Genomic DNA, 17,415 nt, shown 5'->3' on the forward strand with positions numbered 1-17,415 from the left:
GTAGTTGTTTTTTTATTTAAATTTTTTTTGCTCAATCTTTGATAGGGTTCTCCCCACTCCCAATGTATTTTTTCCCCCAGAAACTGTTCAGATGAAGTTTCTAAAATTTTGATTTGCTGTGTTTGGCGAATGGTTGCATTCCTCCACTAGGGGATTTTGCTTGAAATCTGTTAAAAGGACACAGATGCAGTTGTACTTCCTGGGGAATATTTGAGAATAAATGACAAGTGGCAGCAGAGATGAATAGCTTTGTCCACCTGCTTGGTGCGAGTTAGCCTCATCACCTCTGTTGAGTTGCCGCCCCTGGAAGGGTGACTGTCGAGGCCAGTGTTTTAAGAGCCGTGTCTCTCGACCCACCAGGTTCTCCTGCGCTGCCCAACAGTATGGTATATTTCGGAAGCTCTCAGGATGAGGAGGACGTCGAGGAGGAAGATGACGAGACAGAAGATGTCAAAACAGCCACCAACAATGCTTCATCGTCATGCCAGTCAACCCCCAGGAAAGGAAAAACCCACAAGCACGCTCACAACGGGCACGGTAGGTCTGGCGCCGAGGCTGGGCGAGGAAGGCGAAATCCAAGCTTTGGGTGAGGGAGCTGAACAAGAACATTGCTTTAGAAGAGAAAGCTTACTTAGACCTTATTTTAAAATAGAAGGGGTAGCTGGGTGTGGTGGCGCACGCTGATAATCTCAATACTTGGGAGTCTCAGCCAGGAGGAGCACGCAGATCCGAAGCCAGCCTCAGCAGCTCAGTGAGGCTCTTGGCAATTTAATGAGACCCTGTATCCAAATAAAATATAAAATAGGTAGCCTGAAGTTAGAAGGCCCCTGGGTTCCATTCTTAGTACCACACACAAAAAGGGGGGGGGGTTGAGGTATAGCTTAGAAGTAGAATGCTCCTGGGTTCAACCCCCAGCACCATACACAAACAAAAGAGAAGGGTTGACGGCTGTGGCTGGCTAATGGCAGAGCTAGCTCTGGATGCCTCTGTAAGTGTCCAGCTCTTTATGGGCAAAGATTATTCATAGAACACTGAACAGTGTAAGGTAGTCTAGGTGAGTAGATTAAGATGTACTTATGTTGGAGAGATTGTGATAATTCCCCAAGAGCTGCAGCTAATAGGGATCAGAAGAGGGAACAATCATGTCTAAATGGGATGTAGCCAGCAAGATTCCGTGAACTTTATAACTGTAAACTCTGCAAGTGAATATAGTGTAGAAATAAAACTATCATTTCTCCCCTGAAATTGAAAAAAAATGAACATTTATTATAAAATAGATACTCCTCTCTCCCCCAGTGTTACAGGGTTTAGGAAGAGGATGAAAATAGAAAGCAGTAACAAAGGTTGGGGGCCGGGCATGGTGGCACATGCCTGCAGGCCCTACGAGGGACCACCCTGTCTATAAACGGCAGCAAGTGCTTGTAAGTGGTCAAAGCAAACCCTTGATGCGCTCACCCAGCTCCCTATTGTCTGTGTGGACCCCTGAGAAATAGATGCTCAGGACAGTCATAGCGTGGAGAACGATGGAAGTCCACGCCTAGCGCTGGGTGTTGTTAGACTTTTCTGCTTTGCCAGCTTAATGATGTTCATCTGTCTCCCCGCTTGCTTAGGACTGTGTTTGGGTGGCATGTAGATGCAGTGGACGATATATGACCCTCTTTTAAAAGGTCTTGCAGTAGAATGGAGGAAATGAAGCTAATTAAAATGGTCACTAAATCCAAACCTTTATGTAAAGAGTTTGCCACCTGCAGCTGCGATCATCAAGGACCCTGATGAAGCAGAGCTGCATATGAGTTGGAAATCAGGCTCAGGTGTGCAGATGGACTCCCTAAAGCCAGGTGGTGGTGGTGGGGGCACGCCTGAAGTCCCAGCTACTCATGAGGCTGAGGCAGGAGGATCGCAAATCAGAGACCAGCTCAGGCCACTTGGTGAGACTCTATCTTAAAATAAGAAAAAGGATTGGAGATGAATCCCCAGCACCACCCAAAAGAGAAAAAAAAAATAACAGACTGCTATAGAGTGTTGCCTGGCTATGGATTGGCGCATGTTGTCCCTCAAGAATGGGATCTGGGCTCTGTGGTCTGGAGGGTGTCGGTTGCATAAGCTCTGCTGATAATTCTTACTGGTAACAGGGAAATGTAGATGATTTCAGATGGAGAAATGAGGTTAGAGAGGTTAAGTTCAGAACATCCCTGGCAGCAGAATTTAGTTCAATATGAGCCCGGCATGGTGGGGCACACTTATAATCCCAGCATTCGGGAGGCTGAGATAGGAGGATCGCGGTTCTTGGACAGCCTCAGCTACTTAGTGAAGCCTTCTGGAACTCAGACCCTGTTTCAAAATAAAGAATAAAAAATAGGGCAGGGGTGTAGCTCAGAGGTAGAATGCCCCTGGGTTCCATCCCCAGACCTGCAAACAAACAAACAAAAAAATTTAGTTCAATATGAAAAGAAAGACGATTGGAGCTAGAGGATTTTATCCAGAAAAGAGCTGATGAGAGGCGGAAGGTGGAGTGGTCCAGCCCTTCACGGAGGCCTGAGGACATGGTCATGAAGGTGAATGGATAGGAGTCGGGTGGATGTGGACCTGGTTGAGAGCGTGAGTGTGTGGTGAGGTGGTGACTATCATCAGAGACCGTACCCTGCAGAGGCATAGCTGGGCGTCTCTGACTTGGAACCCCAGCTTGGAACTGTCAGCTGGGGTGAGCTTTCAGGTCCAGTGTAGAAAGAAAGAAGACTTGTGGGTATTTGTCTTTTAATCTTGAGAAAGAATGTTAATTGTTTTTTTTGCTTAATAGAGAATCAAGAGCGAACAAATATGAGTACAGCATGCAGTTACTTATTTTCTGCTAATGTGCTGGAATGGCAGGAATATATTTCCCCTGTATGTCTAACTGGTTCCTCGAGACACATTGCTTTTCTATTACTGTGGCTGGGCGGGTACATTCATAACTCTTGTTGACCAGGCAAATTAATCCTGTATGTACGTGTGCTCTTGTGGTTTGGACTCCAACTTATTTTTCTAGCTTGAGCTTGCTGAAGACGCCTAGGATTCATAGGACAATTTTTCTCATAGATGCAACTTACAATGTCACCATCTTTTGTATCCATAGAGGATTATGATAGTGATTTTTTTTTTGTGTGTGGTACTGAGGATTGAACTCGGGGGCCTTCTACCTCTGAGCTATACCTTCAGCCTGATTTTATTTTATTTTATTTTATTTTATTTTATTTTATTTTATTTTATTTTATTGGAAATAGGGTCTCACTAAGCTGCTGAGGCTGGCCACAAATATGTAATCCTCACGTCTCAGCCTTCCAAGGACTAGGATTACAAGCGGAGCACCACCAAGCCGGGCTGCGTCCCTAGATCTTTAATTCTCTTTTCGTATAAGCTTCAGGATGATTGTATGAAGGGGCCGTGAGCGTCTGACAGCACATTGCAGGGGTATATGAAGGGCCTATGGTGGAGACAAAGAACTTGGCTGACTTCTTGCCCAGAGACGAGGTTAATCTGCCTTGACTGCTGTCATTGTCATGAGGAGCCAAGGAAAGTTTAGCTATCTGTTCCGCATCCATGCACACATCTGTTTGCATGCAATGTTTGCATGCCCAGGCAAACTTCTAATTTTCTTTTTTCTTTTCTGTACTGGTAATGGGACCCAGGGGCATACTACCTCCGAGCTACACCCCCAGCCCTATTTTTTTTTATTCTTCATTTTGAAATGGTCTCACTGTGTTGCAAAGGGCTTCACTAAGTAGCTGAGGCTGTCTGCAAACCATGATCCTCCTGTCTCAGCCTCCCAGATGCTGGAATTACAAGTGTGTGCCACCACGCCCAGCTTCTCTAAACTTCTAAATTTTCAAAAATGGTTTGAGACTTTACTGTCACAAACATCTGATGTTGGGGTGAGAACAATACTGTGGCGATCATAAAGGGTTTAGCTGTCCTATTTTGGGCATCTACCTGTTAATGCAAACATTTCCAGAAGCACTGTTGGGCCCTTCTGTTTCTTCATGAGTTTTCTTTCTGTTGGCTCAGGGATGGTGAGGGTGCTGGGAGTCTCCGGTCCCCTGGGGGAGGACTGGTGCGAGTGTGTATGGCGTCTCCTCTGTCTTCCACATCTGAAGATGTCCCTCTGGTCAGCTGGGCGCAATTGGAACACTAGCTGTGCTCATACTTACTCTTCTGTATTTGTTTTATTGACAGTTGTCAAAACCCAAGTAAGAGCTCTTTTACAGTCCTTACCTGTTGTGATTCTGTTACTAGAATGATCTGCTCATTCTATAAACCAAGCTATCTCTAGGCCTACTCCTAATGACTTCTCTTGATTCTTGATTATGATTTCCCCTTACATTTTTTTATATTTATTGTGTATTAAAGTGCACTGTAGTCTGTCGCATAATTTGTTTTATAGACCAGCAAATTAAGCTTGCCTGTGCCGTTTTTAGCAGTAGTGTGTCTGGCCTAGAGCTTCAGTGAGATGGAGGTCTCCGCTGATGAGCTCAGCCTTTGAGCCTCTACCTTCTTGACCTTGTTGTTCTCACAGTGGGAAGGGTTGGCCACAGCTTCAGAGGGTTGCCTTTGGATTCAGTTCCAACGTGGTCCTAAGACCCCATCCTTGTGTGAATCATGGTGCTATCTAGTATTTCCTCTGCAATCCTGTACATAAACTTTAGGAGGGGGGTGAGGAGGGCGCTTGCAGGCCCAGGCCTGTCCTTTGTGTCTCTTTTGGAGCCCACGTGCTTTCCAAAGCTCCCACCCCCATCTCTATACAGGCACTAGCTTGGTCTTTGTGGGCCTGTTTGCAGATCGGGCTTCTACTCCCCTGGGTGTTTTGTCTTCTGCCCTGAGCCAGCCCCTTTAGTGTTTGGACTTGCTAGGCATGGTGGTGCATGCCTGCTTTCCCACAACTTGGGAGGCTGAGACAGGAGGATTGCAGGTTGGAGACTCACCTCAGCAATAGAGAGACTCTGAACAACTTAATGAGGCCCTGTTTCAAAAACGAAAAAATAAAAAGGACTGAGGGTAGAGCTTAGAAATAAGGTTAAATCCCCAGGAACATATACACACACATTTGGATTTTACTTTGACTATTTATGTGGGTAGCCACGAATACATTTCACATCACTTCATATCCTAAATGAACATGACTACCAGTAAAATTCACTTACTGTGGAATGTCCACCGGTCACTTGACACAAGAAACAAACCAGTGCCACTGCAATTTTTTCTGCAAAAATGAGTTACTGAGTTTTTTTTTTTAAGCAAATGTTATTTCCTAATACTTACAGGCAATATTTTGTTTCAAAAATGTATATTTTGCACTACTGAGGATTTAACACAGGCATTCTACCTATGAGCTATACCCTCAACCCTTTTTATTTTATTTGAAACAGTCTTACTAAGTTGCTGAGGCTGGCCTTGTACCTATGATCCTCCTATCTCAGCCTCCCAAGTTCTGGGATTACAGGCATGCACCACCATGCCTGGCTTATAATTGTATTTTGTTTGAGGGCTGTCCTCCGTGATCTTATGATTCCTTGTCCTACACTGAAGTCACCATGAGGTGGTCAGATCAGGTCTTTCCTGCTTTCTGAAATGGCAGATCTGTCTGTCTTGTGTCTTGTATCTGTCACTACAAGTGGCAGACAGGATGCCGTCTAGTCAGTGTTTGGAGTGCCTCTTGCAGAGCTTTGGTCCCTACACCAACCTGCTGTAAGGTTGGAGCCCTGAGCAGTGTCGCGTGGTGCTCTCCTGGTAGGCACCGGTTGACAGCGCCAGGAAGTTTAGCTCCATCAGCCACTGCCCAGGACTTGTAGCTCTGTTGGGGTCTCCAGTTGTTCTATTGCCCTGGGCTTTAATGACCTTGGAAGCTAATCAGGCAGCGCTCCCTTAGGAAGCCAGCAGAGGAGGGGATGAGTTAAGCCAGCCTAGAAACACAGGCCATTTGGAACGTGCCTCCTATGTCAAGCGACCCAGGGAAGGTCTATTTCAAGAAGTCAGCTTTGAAGAATGTTGACGTCAGCCTCAGATTCAGTCAGCATTTCAGGAAAACACTGAGCCCCGCGTGTGTAGTAGGCGGGGTGCCCTGCCCCGTGGAATTTGCGTCCACCTTTACCAAAAGACTGCAGAAGGCACCAACCAAACCAGCCATAGCAATTGATTAAAGCAAGTACTGAAGATGCTTGGGGCAAGTCTCTCCCCGGAGGTACTCCCTGAGTGTAAGGATATATCCTTGAAGAGACTATTTTTCAGTAGTAATTAGAAAAATAGTAGAAACTATTTTTCCGCTTCCTGGATGCTGCTGGTGCTGTGGACAGGAGACCACACCCCTTTGTGACAGCGTCCCCTGTCCCCCAGCACCGTGCTTGGGCCTGCCGCTCCGCCTCAACTAGGAGACTCCTGATTGTCTCCTGCAAGAGGCAGGTGTCCCTGGACAGAAGCTTAGTTTTGCAAGCATTACACAGGACTCCTGTGTTCTCATTTATAAGCCACTGAACATCCTAATAGAAGTAGATTTTTCCATTAAGATCCATAATCTGAAGTGACTTGGACAGCATCTCCAGTGATTTTAACCTTGGGATGAAATAACAGCTACTTCCACTTTGATAGCTCATCAGAGTTTCCCAAATAATCTTACATGTATAGAACCTCAGATGATGGTAACAATAGAGCCCTTAGGTAATTACTGTTTGAAAATAAAACAACACAATCAAAACACTGCTTTGTGTGTATTTATAATACAAGTTGATATTTGACATGCCTTAGGTTTTGAGAAGTGTTTCCTAAGTGGTTATTTTTTTTCCAGTGGGTAAGCGCGGTAGACGAGAGGAATTAATAGATGAGTTTGGAATGAATTTGGCTTTGGCTTCTCCCCGGTATTACCGTCGTGGTATGAGTCCTTTGTTATCTTTTGCAGACGAGCACTTGGGGGAAAACATTCCTAGGTGAGCTTAACCACATCTCATATATTCTTCAGTTGCTTTTTAATTTTTAATTTAGGGAAATTGGGAGGAACAGGGGAGATTATTGTTCCTTTTTGTGCGCATCTTTTTCTGAAGAGGGATATTTCTCAGAAGACTTTTTAAACAACATGTCATTGGACTCCCAGCTGGAATGATTTAATTGCTTTTGGAATCACACCAGGGGGCTTGCTGTGTAAGGGCCAAAAAGCAATCATTTGGCCAAGTTTGCCGCATTCCTGCTCAGCGCCTGCCTCGGAGGTGCGCTGCGCCCCCTCTCTGTGTGGAGCATTGGGGGTGTACAGCAGGGCCGGGGGCTCCCCTTGCCTTGTTCAGTGGCAAGATGCTGTAATACTTTTTTTCTCAATTGAAATTTCCACAGGATATCCGTCACCTCTTTTTAACCCCTGGCAGCCAACGCCTTTCCTGTTGAGGCAAGTGACTATTCCAGAAATTTGGAATGTGGGGTGGAATTTATTTTTAAGAGCAGTGGGACATGTAGAATCAGGTTATAAAATTCCTGATCATCTCCCTTTACATTTGGGGCAGTGCTTTTGGTTAGAGGCCACTTGGCATAGTGATTAGTGAGCTTGCATTTCAGAGACCAAACTGCTAATGGCTGCAACCTTAGGCAGCTTTTCTGTGTTTGTTTATTTATTTTTTGCAGTACTGGGGATGGAACCCAGGAGCATTCTACCTCTGAGCATCACCCCAGTCCTATTTTTTATTCTTTATTTTGAAACAGGGTCTCACTGAGTTGCAAAGGGCCTCATAAGCAGCTGAGGCTCGCTGCGAACAGTGATCCTCCTGACTCAGCCTCCCGAATGCTGGGATTACAAGCGTGCACCACCATGCCTGGCTTTTCTGTGTTTTAGTTTGCCTTGAAAAGGACTGCTTTTCCATAGGTTTTGGTAAAAACTAAATGAGTTAATGTGCATCAGAACATCTGATGACTGGTTAAAAGTGTTGTGCTATATTAGCTGTTGCCATGCACACAACGTTTTGAAAGGATTTGGAAGCCTGTGAGGAGCTTAGAAGTGCTACAAGAATCCCAGGAAGTTCCTATGTCTTCAATGTCTGCCCCACCAAGCTGCTGAGAATCAGCTTTGTCTGCTGGTTATCAGCCCTGTCCTGGGCTCCTTTGGGAGTTCAAGAAGTCTAGGAAGCCTGCCATGATATTATCAGTTGCACCAGAACTGTCTTGTGAGCTGTTTTGATGTAGCTGAAGGTCTCTATTAATTTCTTCTATCGGTGCAACCCCCTGAGCCCAGTTCCTTCTCACTTTAATAGACTGCTTTTGTTTGGCTGGTCCAATTAGCACCTTAGGGATATACGTATGTATGTAGGGCAACTGGCTAGGGCCCCAGAAGCCTAGAGCCCCACCTTCATACCTGTGACAGCCAGCTCAGAGATGCATCTGGTGGCAGAAGAGATGTTCCTGGCTCTGGTATCTCTCCCTAACCAGGTGTTCTGAAGCCAGTTATTTAGTCTCTTGAAGCCTAAGTTTTCTCTTGTATAAAAGACTTTTCATATCTGACTCAAGCCATTAGGATGGCAAGAGGTTAGGGATTGGGGAGTTGCCCACTAATAATGGCAATGGGACTTCTTTTTGGATTAAAAAGAAAGTTTTAAACTTTGCATTGTGCTGATGGTTTTTCTGCCCCCATGAAAATGCTAAAATCCGATGACTCGGGCACTTTAAATGGGTGAGTTACATGGTATGTGAATTATAGCTTATAAAGATGTTTAAAAAAATCCGAGACCAAATGAGGTGACAGATGAACAGTGTGTGCCACCTGGTGTATTCTCAAACACGAGGAAGGTGGCTGCTATTCCGCTCCTAACCTCATGCCCCTGGGCTCTTCTAAAGAACCAAAATACCCCTGCAGCTTGAACCAGATTAAGTGGAGCGTCTTTGATCTTTCAGAATCTGTGGTAAGTCTTGCAGGCTGGCTATGTTTCTGTCATGTGCCTCATGCAGTGAGTTGCCAGGCTGTTCACCAAACTGCTCGGGGTTTAATAATTATAGCTGAGTTTACCTGACCTGTCTTGAGGGGACTCTTCAGTCACTGAGGAGTCTGTAAAATGTGCATATGGAATTTTTCTGGCTGACAGTTGGGTGGAGGTACAGTAGGGCTAATAGAATCCTGGATCCAAGGTACTTATTTGTACAGCTGTTAAAGCAGTCCTTCTTACAATGCAGAGGTTTCTGTGTTTTCTCTACCTTCTCCACATTTCTTTATTTCTGTCTTAACCTGCCATTTCTGTACTTCTCCTTTTCCTCTGCTAATATTTGTATTCTGAAAAGGGCTAGTTTTTCTCACTTGTGTAGTTGATCTGGTGTTGTGATTCTTGGTTCAAATGCAAAGAAAGGCTTCTTATCATTTACCTCTGAGATGGTTGACCTTTTAGAACTCATTATCTTTTGTATATAGGGGTTTATAGAAATCCCAAACTCTGCAGAAACGCATGCTTCATTTGTTCTTCAAGACTTAGCACTTGGGCTCTCTGTGTGCAATGCACGGGCCTACTCTGTTTTTTGAGGGTGTTGAAGCAGGGGAATCCATGTGCCCCATGGTCCTCCTGGGGCTCCCTCTGTAGGAGAATGCAAACACACCTTAGAGCCAGCTGATGAAGCTGGTTATCAGCCCTGTCCTGGGCTTCTTTGGGAGCCAAGAAGCCTAGGAAGCCTGTCTGCTTTCTTTTTTTTGTACTAGGAACCCATTTTTCAAGGACAAATCTATTCATTCTGGCTTATGGTCTTCCTGTTGCCCTGACCTTTATGTTCTCATAAAGGTCTTATAGCCCTTTAAACCTTAGGTGGTAAGTTATCGGGAGCATAGGTAAGAAACACGTTTAAATGGCAGCTGTACCCAAGTCTGTGAGTTAATTTATGTTGTCCTGCTTACCCCATTCACATTTTAGGTTTGGGGACAGTGGCAACCAAATTGAGTTTGGAAAAAATTCAGTGGCTTAGCAGAATCTAAGTTCCTCTATAGAAAAGGAGGGAAATGCAGTTGACTTTAGGGATTCCATTTACTAATTCCTCTCGTCTAGTAATTATAATTTGAGCAAGAGAGATTTCATTGGGTAAAAATTCCAGAAGGAGCTGTGCATGGTGGCACATGCTTGTAATCCTGGCGTTTGGGAGGCTAAGTCAGGAGGATTGTAGGTAGATTCACAGTCAGCCGCAAAAAACCCATGAAGTCTTCTGCAACTTAGACCCTATTCCAAAACAAAACAAAGTAGATCTGGGAGTGTAGAATGCCTCTGAGTTAAATTCCCAGTATCATCACCACCCTAAAACAGAAAATCCAGAAGGGTGTCTCGAGCACACGATGACTGGCGGAACTCAGTGGAAATGCTGGGGGCGGCGCAGAGACGGCTGTAGGTTCTGTCTCCTGAGGTCTGCCTGATGCTGGTCCCCGGTGAGCGAGCTGCTTCCTAGTGGGGTGGAAACCGAGCAGCTTCTGTGCACCTAGACTGAGTGCTAGCTCCCTCTCTGGTTTCACGCTGGGCGCAGCAGCCGGAGGAGCTGTTTTGGCCCAGAGCGAACTAGGCCACAGCACAGCGTTCGCACACAATGCAGTAAAAATCCTTTTGAACTGTTTGGCACAGGTTGGCAGGCGTTCCATTGTTTGCAGACAATAGTGACTTAAAGTTGAACAGGCTCCAGGGAGCAAGTGGAGCTTTTGTGCAGTAACCAGGCTTTAATGCCAGCCAGAGGACAGAGTCTGCGTCTTGCCCACGTTCGGATGACGTGGCCATTTCAGTGCCTGGCATGGGACCAGAGGCTTGCCGTGGTCTCCTGGACGCCGCACGTCTCCACATCCTGACCCCCTCTATCTGTGGGGTTGGGACACTAGAGAGAACGTTCCTGTAGTCTTGCGGGTCTTCTGCTCGCCTTTTCCTTAGCGGCCCATGCTCTCCCTGCCAGCCTGTGCTTTTCCTGTCTCTTTCTCTTTTGAGAAGGTTCAGGCTTCAGGGCCGTGACATCTCGGATCATAACAATCCCAAAATATCAGGGAACTTTGGTCAGCCAACAAGTAGTCCTGTTTCCTACTTATAAAAATCATCAGGATTGCCTCCTGGCCTTTGGCATTTCTTCAAGAGTAATTGGCAAGACTGGGCCTTTGCCTATAGGAGGGGGCTCTGAGACAGGCAGAAGTGGCTTGCTGGCTTCCTCAACTCTTATGGAGAAAGGAATTATTATTATTATTATTATTAATTATTTTATTATTATTTTGGTCAAATGTGGGTATTCTTAAAAAAAAAAAAAACAACAAATGTGAGTCTTCTTTGCTATTGCTGCAAAAGCTTTTAAAAAGATCTGCATGGTAGCACACGCTTGTGATCCCAGCATTGGGGAGGCTGAGGCCAGAGGATCGCAGTTCACTGCCAGCCTCAGCTACTTAGTGAGGCCCTTTGCAACTCAATGAGACCCTGTTTCAAAATAAAGAATAAAAAATAGGGCTGGGGCTGTAGCTCAGAGGTAGAACACCCCTGGGTTCTGTCCCCAGTTCCAGGAGGGAAAAAATCTTCCTACCCAGGCGTGTTGATGCAGGCCTATAATCCCAGTACTTGGGAAGCTGAGACAAGAGGAACTCCTCTTTAAGACCAACCTCAGCACCTTACTGAGACCTTGTTTCAAAACCAAAAATAAAAAAATAAAGGTCTAGGGGGTAGAGCTGGGAGGGAAGGGCCTCCCTGGGTTCAATCCCCAGGATGCTTCACACACTCTCCTTTTTATCTTTGCATAACTCTCTCTGAAGACTGCACAGCATTTTATAAACTTCAAGTATGGCAGCAGTCCTGGAGGGACAGATCAGGGAAGCGGTTGGCTTGCCCTTGAGGGCATGGAGCACAGATGTGTCTGGTGAGCTGGGGAACTAGAAATCAAACCCAGAAGTCTGTGTAGCAATAGTTTTAGAGGCCCTCTTCATAGGTTGCCGAGGGCTCTTCCCGGGAGGCCTGTCCAGGCCTGAATGTGTGTCTGAGCTCCTGGGCAGCATTGTTAGGGGCAGGCTCCCCAGAGCTACAAAAGGGAATTCCTTCATGGAAAGTGTAGCTCTCCACCTTTCAAATGCACGCAGTGAAAGATGTTTCTGAAGTAACCCCCTTTGCCCGCTTCTTTTTCTTTCTTCATTGGGAGCAAATCTTATCTTCTCGGGGATGAAGTGACCCTCAATCAAAATAGCAGCCTTTGGATTTAAAGATCTTGCTTGCCGTGGTGTGAAAACACTTGTCTATGGGCCATTTAACTTTCAGAGTATGTGTATACAAATCAATATATCTGTCTCTGTTCATTAACGTAAAGCTATTTGTGTCTGAGTACAATGCAGTTCCTAATATGGCTCACTGTGATGAATGCTTAAACTAGTCCAATTATTCCTTTTAATTGGGAAAAGTGTGTGGAGAACTTCTGTACATTGAAGTCTTTCTGTCTCTTATGTTCACAGGGCTTAGTCTTTCCCTGTGAGAGTGATTTTTTTTTTTTGGGGGTCCCATTTTCCCTCTCTCCCTTTCTTGAAAATCTTACAAATTAAGACAAAAGATAATTACTTGGAGGGGTAAAGCTGGCAGGTTCCCACGACACTTAAAATTAATGAGCTGTTGAGTACAAAATATACCTTGTCTTTACCCAGTCCCCCCACCCCCACCCCTTTCTTCCCATTTAACACACAATTTGACTTTTTGGCTATGTTTGCCATTTAGGGTATATTGCTGCTATAAAATAGCAAGATGGTTACAGAAAGCAGATTCTTTCGAAAGCGATCTTTGTTTGTAAATCAATGTGGGTTTGCTTCTGCTCATAGTTGTTGCATATTTGAAAACTTTACCCCTTTCCAGGATATCTTAGCAAAATGTTCTTGAGCAGCGTGTGCTGCTGCAGTCCCCAGAGCTGCCGGTTGGTTTAGTTCGAGTCAGTGGCACGGTTCTCTCCCCTGCCTCCCTCCCAGGTCACAGCTTAGCCTCTGATTTCTAGACTTTGCTTTTCAGAACTTTCTCCCAAGAAGGAGGCGTGGTTGTGGTGAAAAGACTTCTAAGGCTTTGGGCTGAACCAAAGGGCTGTTTCCTCCTTTTCAAGTGCAGGCCGTACTGTTGGAGGGTCTGCTTTTTTCAGGTCAGAATGATACTGCCGTGATGGGCCTGGTAGCCCATACCTGTAATCCTAGTACTGGGGAGGCTGAGACAGGAGGATCACCAGCCTCAGCATTTGTGAGGCCCTCTGCAACTTAGTGAGACCCTGTTTCGAGATAAACAATAAAAAATATAGGCCTGGAGGTGGAGCTTGAAGGTAGAATGTTCCTAGGTTCCGTCCCCAGTACCGCCAAACCACAACAATGAAAAACTGTCCATTGAGCAGAACTGAATATGATCTACAGTTCATTTTCTGTTTGTTTGTTTGTTTGTTTGTTTGTTGGTTGGTTGGTTGGTTGGTTGGTTGGTTTGTCGCAGTCCTGGGGATTGAACCCAGGGGCATGTTACCTCTGAAAGATACCTCCAGCCCCGTTTATTTGTTTTTTGCTGAGAGTCTTGTTATGTGGCTGAGGCTGTTCTCAAACCTGCGATCTTCCTGCCTCGGCCTCCCAAGGCCTGGAACAGCAGGCACGCGCCTTCGTGCACGCCTGGCCACAAGGCTGATGAGTAAAGGAGCGGAGGCCAGGTTGACCTGCCAGTGCACCGTTCGTGCCTGCTTAAACCTTTTCGGACTCAGTATTTTCTCTCTGCACTGTCAGAGACAAGTGTGAGAAACTGCTTCCACCTCCGTTTTACAGACGGCAGCAAGGCTTGGACAGGGAGCCAGACCAGGTCAAGTGCTGAGCAAGCCACCATGCCAGGGTCAAGTTTAGGTTGCTTCATCCCAGAATCTGAGTTTTTGGAGAATTACTTAGGAGTGTGAGTGTAGCACAGTGGCCTGAAGTTGCATAGGAGCGGTGGCCAGCCCCATGGCTGCAGTCTTAAAAATACCTGGGAGGGGCTGGGGGCGTGGCTTAGCATGGAGCGCTTACCCCCTGTGCACAGGGCCCTCCCAATCCTCCCCACAGAAAAGAAGAAAACCTTTCTGGTTAACAGGCTTGCCTAGAATGCACAATGCCCTGGGTTTGATCTTTAACACTGCAAAAATAAAATAGAATGGTGAGATAGAACCCCATGCTTTTAAAAACATGGATTATATTTACCAGTGTTTACATAATAAGCTAAAACAGAGTAAAAACTTATTCATTTAAAAATGACAGACTCATGACGTGTTAATGCAGGTAGCATTTTAATGAAAAAAAAATAAAAAAGTCAATTGGTGAGAAGAATGGAATTATTTTGTAATTCTGCCTTTCCCTCATTGTCTGCCTTTGAGTTTGGTTTCTTGCACAACAAAGTTTTGTTTGACGAGGATGCCAAGTGTGCAGGTGGGTAGCACATACACCCTTGTGGAGGATTTCTTCCTTTGATAGCACACCCAGACTTGACAGCAAGGTAGTTTCTTAAAGGTCAGTAGCTGTGGGAATCTGAACTCCTATCGGTGATCTTTCTGAACTCTGTAACATACAAAATCTATTGGTTTCCATTCCACTTTGAACGGATGTTTTACCCATGCACAGTTTTATAACATCTTTTATGGGTCACTTGAAAGTGAAGGGCCCATTGGGTTAATGCATATTTTCCAATTATTAGCACATTTCATTGTACAGTATAAAAAATTCCATATTTTTGCCGATGTCTTCAGAAAAGTCTCAAGTATAAAGCTGTTGTAATTCAAGGTGGCAGAGACAGGTTTTTCTAAAGTTCTAATTTTTGCCTGAGGTGTGAACATTTGTCTGTAAGTATGCAGATATATTTTTCTTTTCTTTTTTTTTTTTTGTGGTACTGGGGATGAAACCGAGGGGCATTCTTCCTCCCATCTACTCCTTCAGCCATATTATTCTTTATTCTGAAACAGGGTCTCACTGAGTTGCAAAGGGCCTAAGTAGCTGAGGCTGGCTGCAAACCCAGATCCTCCTGTCTCAGCCTCCCAAATGCTGGGGTTACAAGCGTGCGCCACCAAGCCTGGCTTCCATTTCTCTTATGTACATGCCTGGGAATAAAATTGCTCCGTTATGGCAACCTTTTCACCTTTGAAGAGCTTTGCTCTCTTCTGAAGCGGCCGCCCCTTCTCAGAGCCCCCAGCAGTGTGCGTGGGTTACAGCTTCTCCACCTCCTCGCTCACACTCGTTGGTCTCTGAGCCCTAGCCACCCTAGGGGTGAGAGGTGGTGTCTCCGCGTGGTTCCGTGTGTGTGTTTCCTGGATAGCTCATCTCCCTTCCATGTGCATCACCAGTGCAAATGGCAACCCAGTGAAATCAGTAGCATTTATTTTCCCCCTTGGTGGCACTGGGGATTGAACCTAGGGGCACTCACCTCCAAACTACCTCCCCATCCCCCTTAAAAATTTTATTTTGAAACAAGGTCTGGCCAGGTTTCTGAGCATCTTGCCCCAGTTCTGAGGCTGGCCTTGAATCTGTGATCCTCCTGTCTCAGCCTCCCAGGTGCTGGGATTACAGGCATGCGCCACCATGTCCGGCAGCTGATTAAAGTCATAGCCTTACCTGGTGGTGATGTTCCTGCAAGGGACCCTGTGTCCCCAGAGGCCTGTCACCCTGCTTTGACAGCTGCTGACCTGGCCACAGGTCACTGATCGTGATACTGAGAAATGTGGGATGTTTTCAGTGTTTCTTTTTGCTTGGGCAGGGAATGAGCAGCTCCCATTTTTCCCATGAAAAGTGATATTGGTGCCCCTGGCAGGCAGCTGGGATGCGTAATGGCTCTGCTGGGCCTTCCCCTGATGCCGCGGAGGGTCTGCCGACAGGGTGGGGTGTGTCCAGCTTGGCAGGGTTAATGACCTGACGGCGGGAGGCTGTGGCAGGTCTTGCTCAGGCGGCCGTCCACTGTCTGCGGGGAGGGATGGGTGCCAGGGACAGATGGCCACGATGTGATAAGACAGTACCCGAGGTGGCTCCTAAACACCTAGCAGGCGTCTCCCCATGCCGCTTACCTGCAGGGCCCCAAGCATGCCTAGACATTCTGCCTGCAGGAGTGGTTCTCCCTCCTCTGCAGATGAGAAAGCCGAGGCTCCGTTGTTTGCTTATGGTACTGGGGATTGGACCCAGGGGCCGTCTACCTCCCAGCTCACCTAGAGCCCGGCATATGGCTTTTATTTGTAAATAGGATCTCGCTAGTTTTCTGAGTCTTGCTGAGTTGCCAAGGCTGGTTTTGAACCCGCAATCCTCCTGATTAAGCTGCCCAAGAACTGGGATTACAGGTGTGCCGCCACGCTCGGCAAAATTGAGGATTAGAGAATGGAACCCCTTGCTAGGAAGTGAACTGCAGATGCTCCCTGGTGTTTGTGATACTGTTAGGAAGGGGGATGAAATCAATTTCTTTTTAGCTGAAAAAAGGTAGTTATAGAACTGGCACATAATAGCAGGTGTGTTATGAGACACATCTTAGCGGGAGGGGTTATTACATCGTAGATACAAACAAAACAAACAGCTTTCTGTGCTGTTTCTGTAGAGGCGCTGTGTTCACTGCTTTAGAAAACTGGTGAACAGTCAGTACTTGCCTAGACGCATGTACCTCGCTTGATTTTTAGTCACATTGAAGTATGACTTCTTCCGGACGTTGCTTTTAATTTGCCTTGAGAGCAGGCACAGATGCTGCCAGCCTGGGCGTGATGGATGGTTTTTGACAGTGGCGAGTTACTTACATTTAGAGTAAGTGTTGCCGTTTGAAACCCTCCATTTTCTCTGCTCAGGCTCCGTTCAGGAGCACCTTGTGCAACAGAGGAGCATATCCCCTATTTTGACGACTTTATCTTCAGGATTTAAGACTTGTCTTGAATTACATAATCACTGGGGCTGGAAAGAACTTTGAGATCAAGGTTTATATCCAGTCCATACATGGAGAACGTAATCTGTCTTACTTACTGTACGTGAAATAATGCCAAGTGGACTAAAGAATTTAAGCAGTTAAATGAGAAAACAAATTAGAAGGAAACTTAGATTTTTACCCTCTAAAAATAGAGTGAGGGGAATGGGATTATGTTGGTCAAAAGATGGAAGGTTTGTTGGGGAATTGAGTCCTAGACCTGTGTAGCGGGGTGCTCTAGTTGATCATGCTTTCTTAAATTGCGTAGAAAGTAGATCTTAAATGCTCTTTTCGCAAAAGTATGCAAAGTGATAGACATGTAAGTTTGATGTAAACATTCCATTTTATATATATATATATTATATATAAACAGCCTGCCATACACCATACATACATACATACAATTTATATATCTAAACAGCCTGCCATACACCATACATACATACAATTTTTTTGTGTGTGTGTGGTACTGGGATTCCTGGAAGCCCCTCTACCTCCGGGCTATACTCCCAGACCTATTTTATACTTTTTATTTGGAAACAGGGTC

The 17,415-nt window shown here is 45.7% G+C and overlaps 1 protein-coding gene across 1 annotated transcript in view; it reads left to right on the forward strand.

Annotated features, from left to right (window-relative positions):
- The window catches only part of JARID2 (jumonji and AT-rich interaction domain containing 2), a gene marked incomplete at both ends in the record, with an annotated part of 270,204 nt that overhangs the window by 219,328 nt on the left and 33,461 nt on the right, over positions 1-17,415 (forward strand). Inside the window, one exon of the mRNA XM_080710759.1 lies at positions 361-537. Within this exon, the coding sequence (XP_080566885.1) occupies positions 361-537 (177 nt within the window). The remainder of the gene's footprint in view (positions 1-360; positions 538-17,415) is intronic.

This window comes from Muscardinus avellanarius, assembly GCF_963383645.1.
Source record: "Muscardinus avellanarius genome assembly, chromosome: 14".
Classification (NCBI taxonomy): Eukaryota; Metazoa; Chordata; class Mammalia; order Rodentia; family Gliridae; genus Muscardinus; species Muscardinus avellanarius.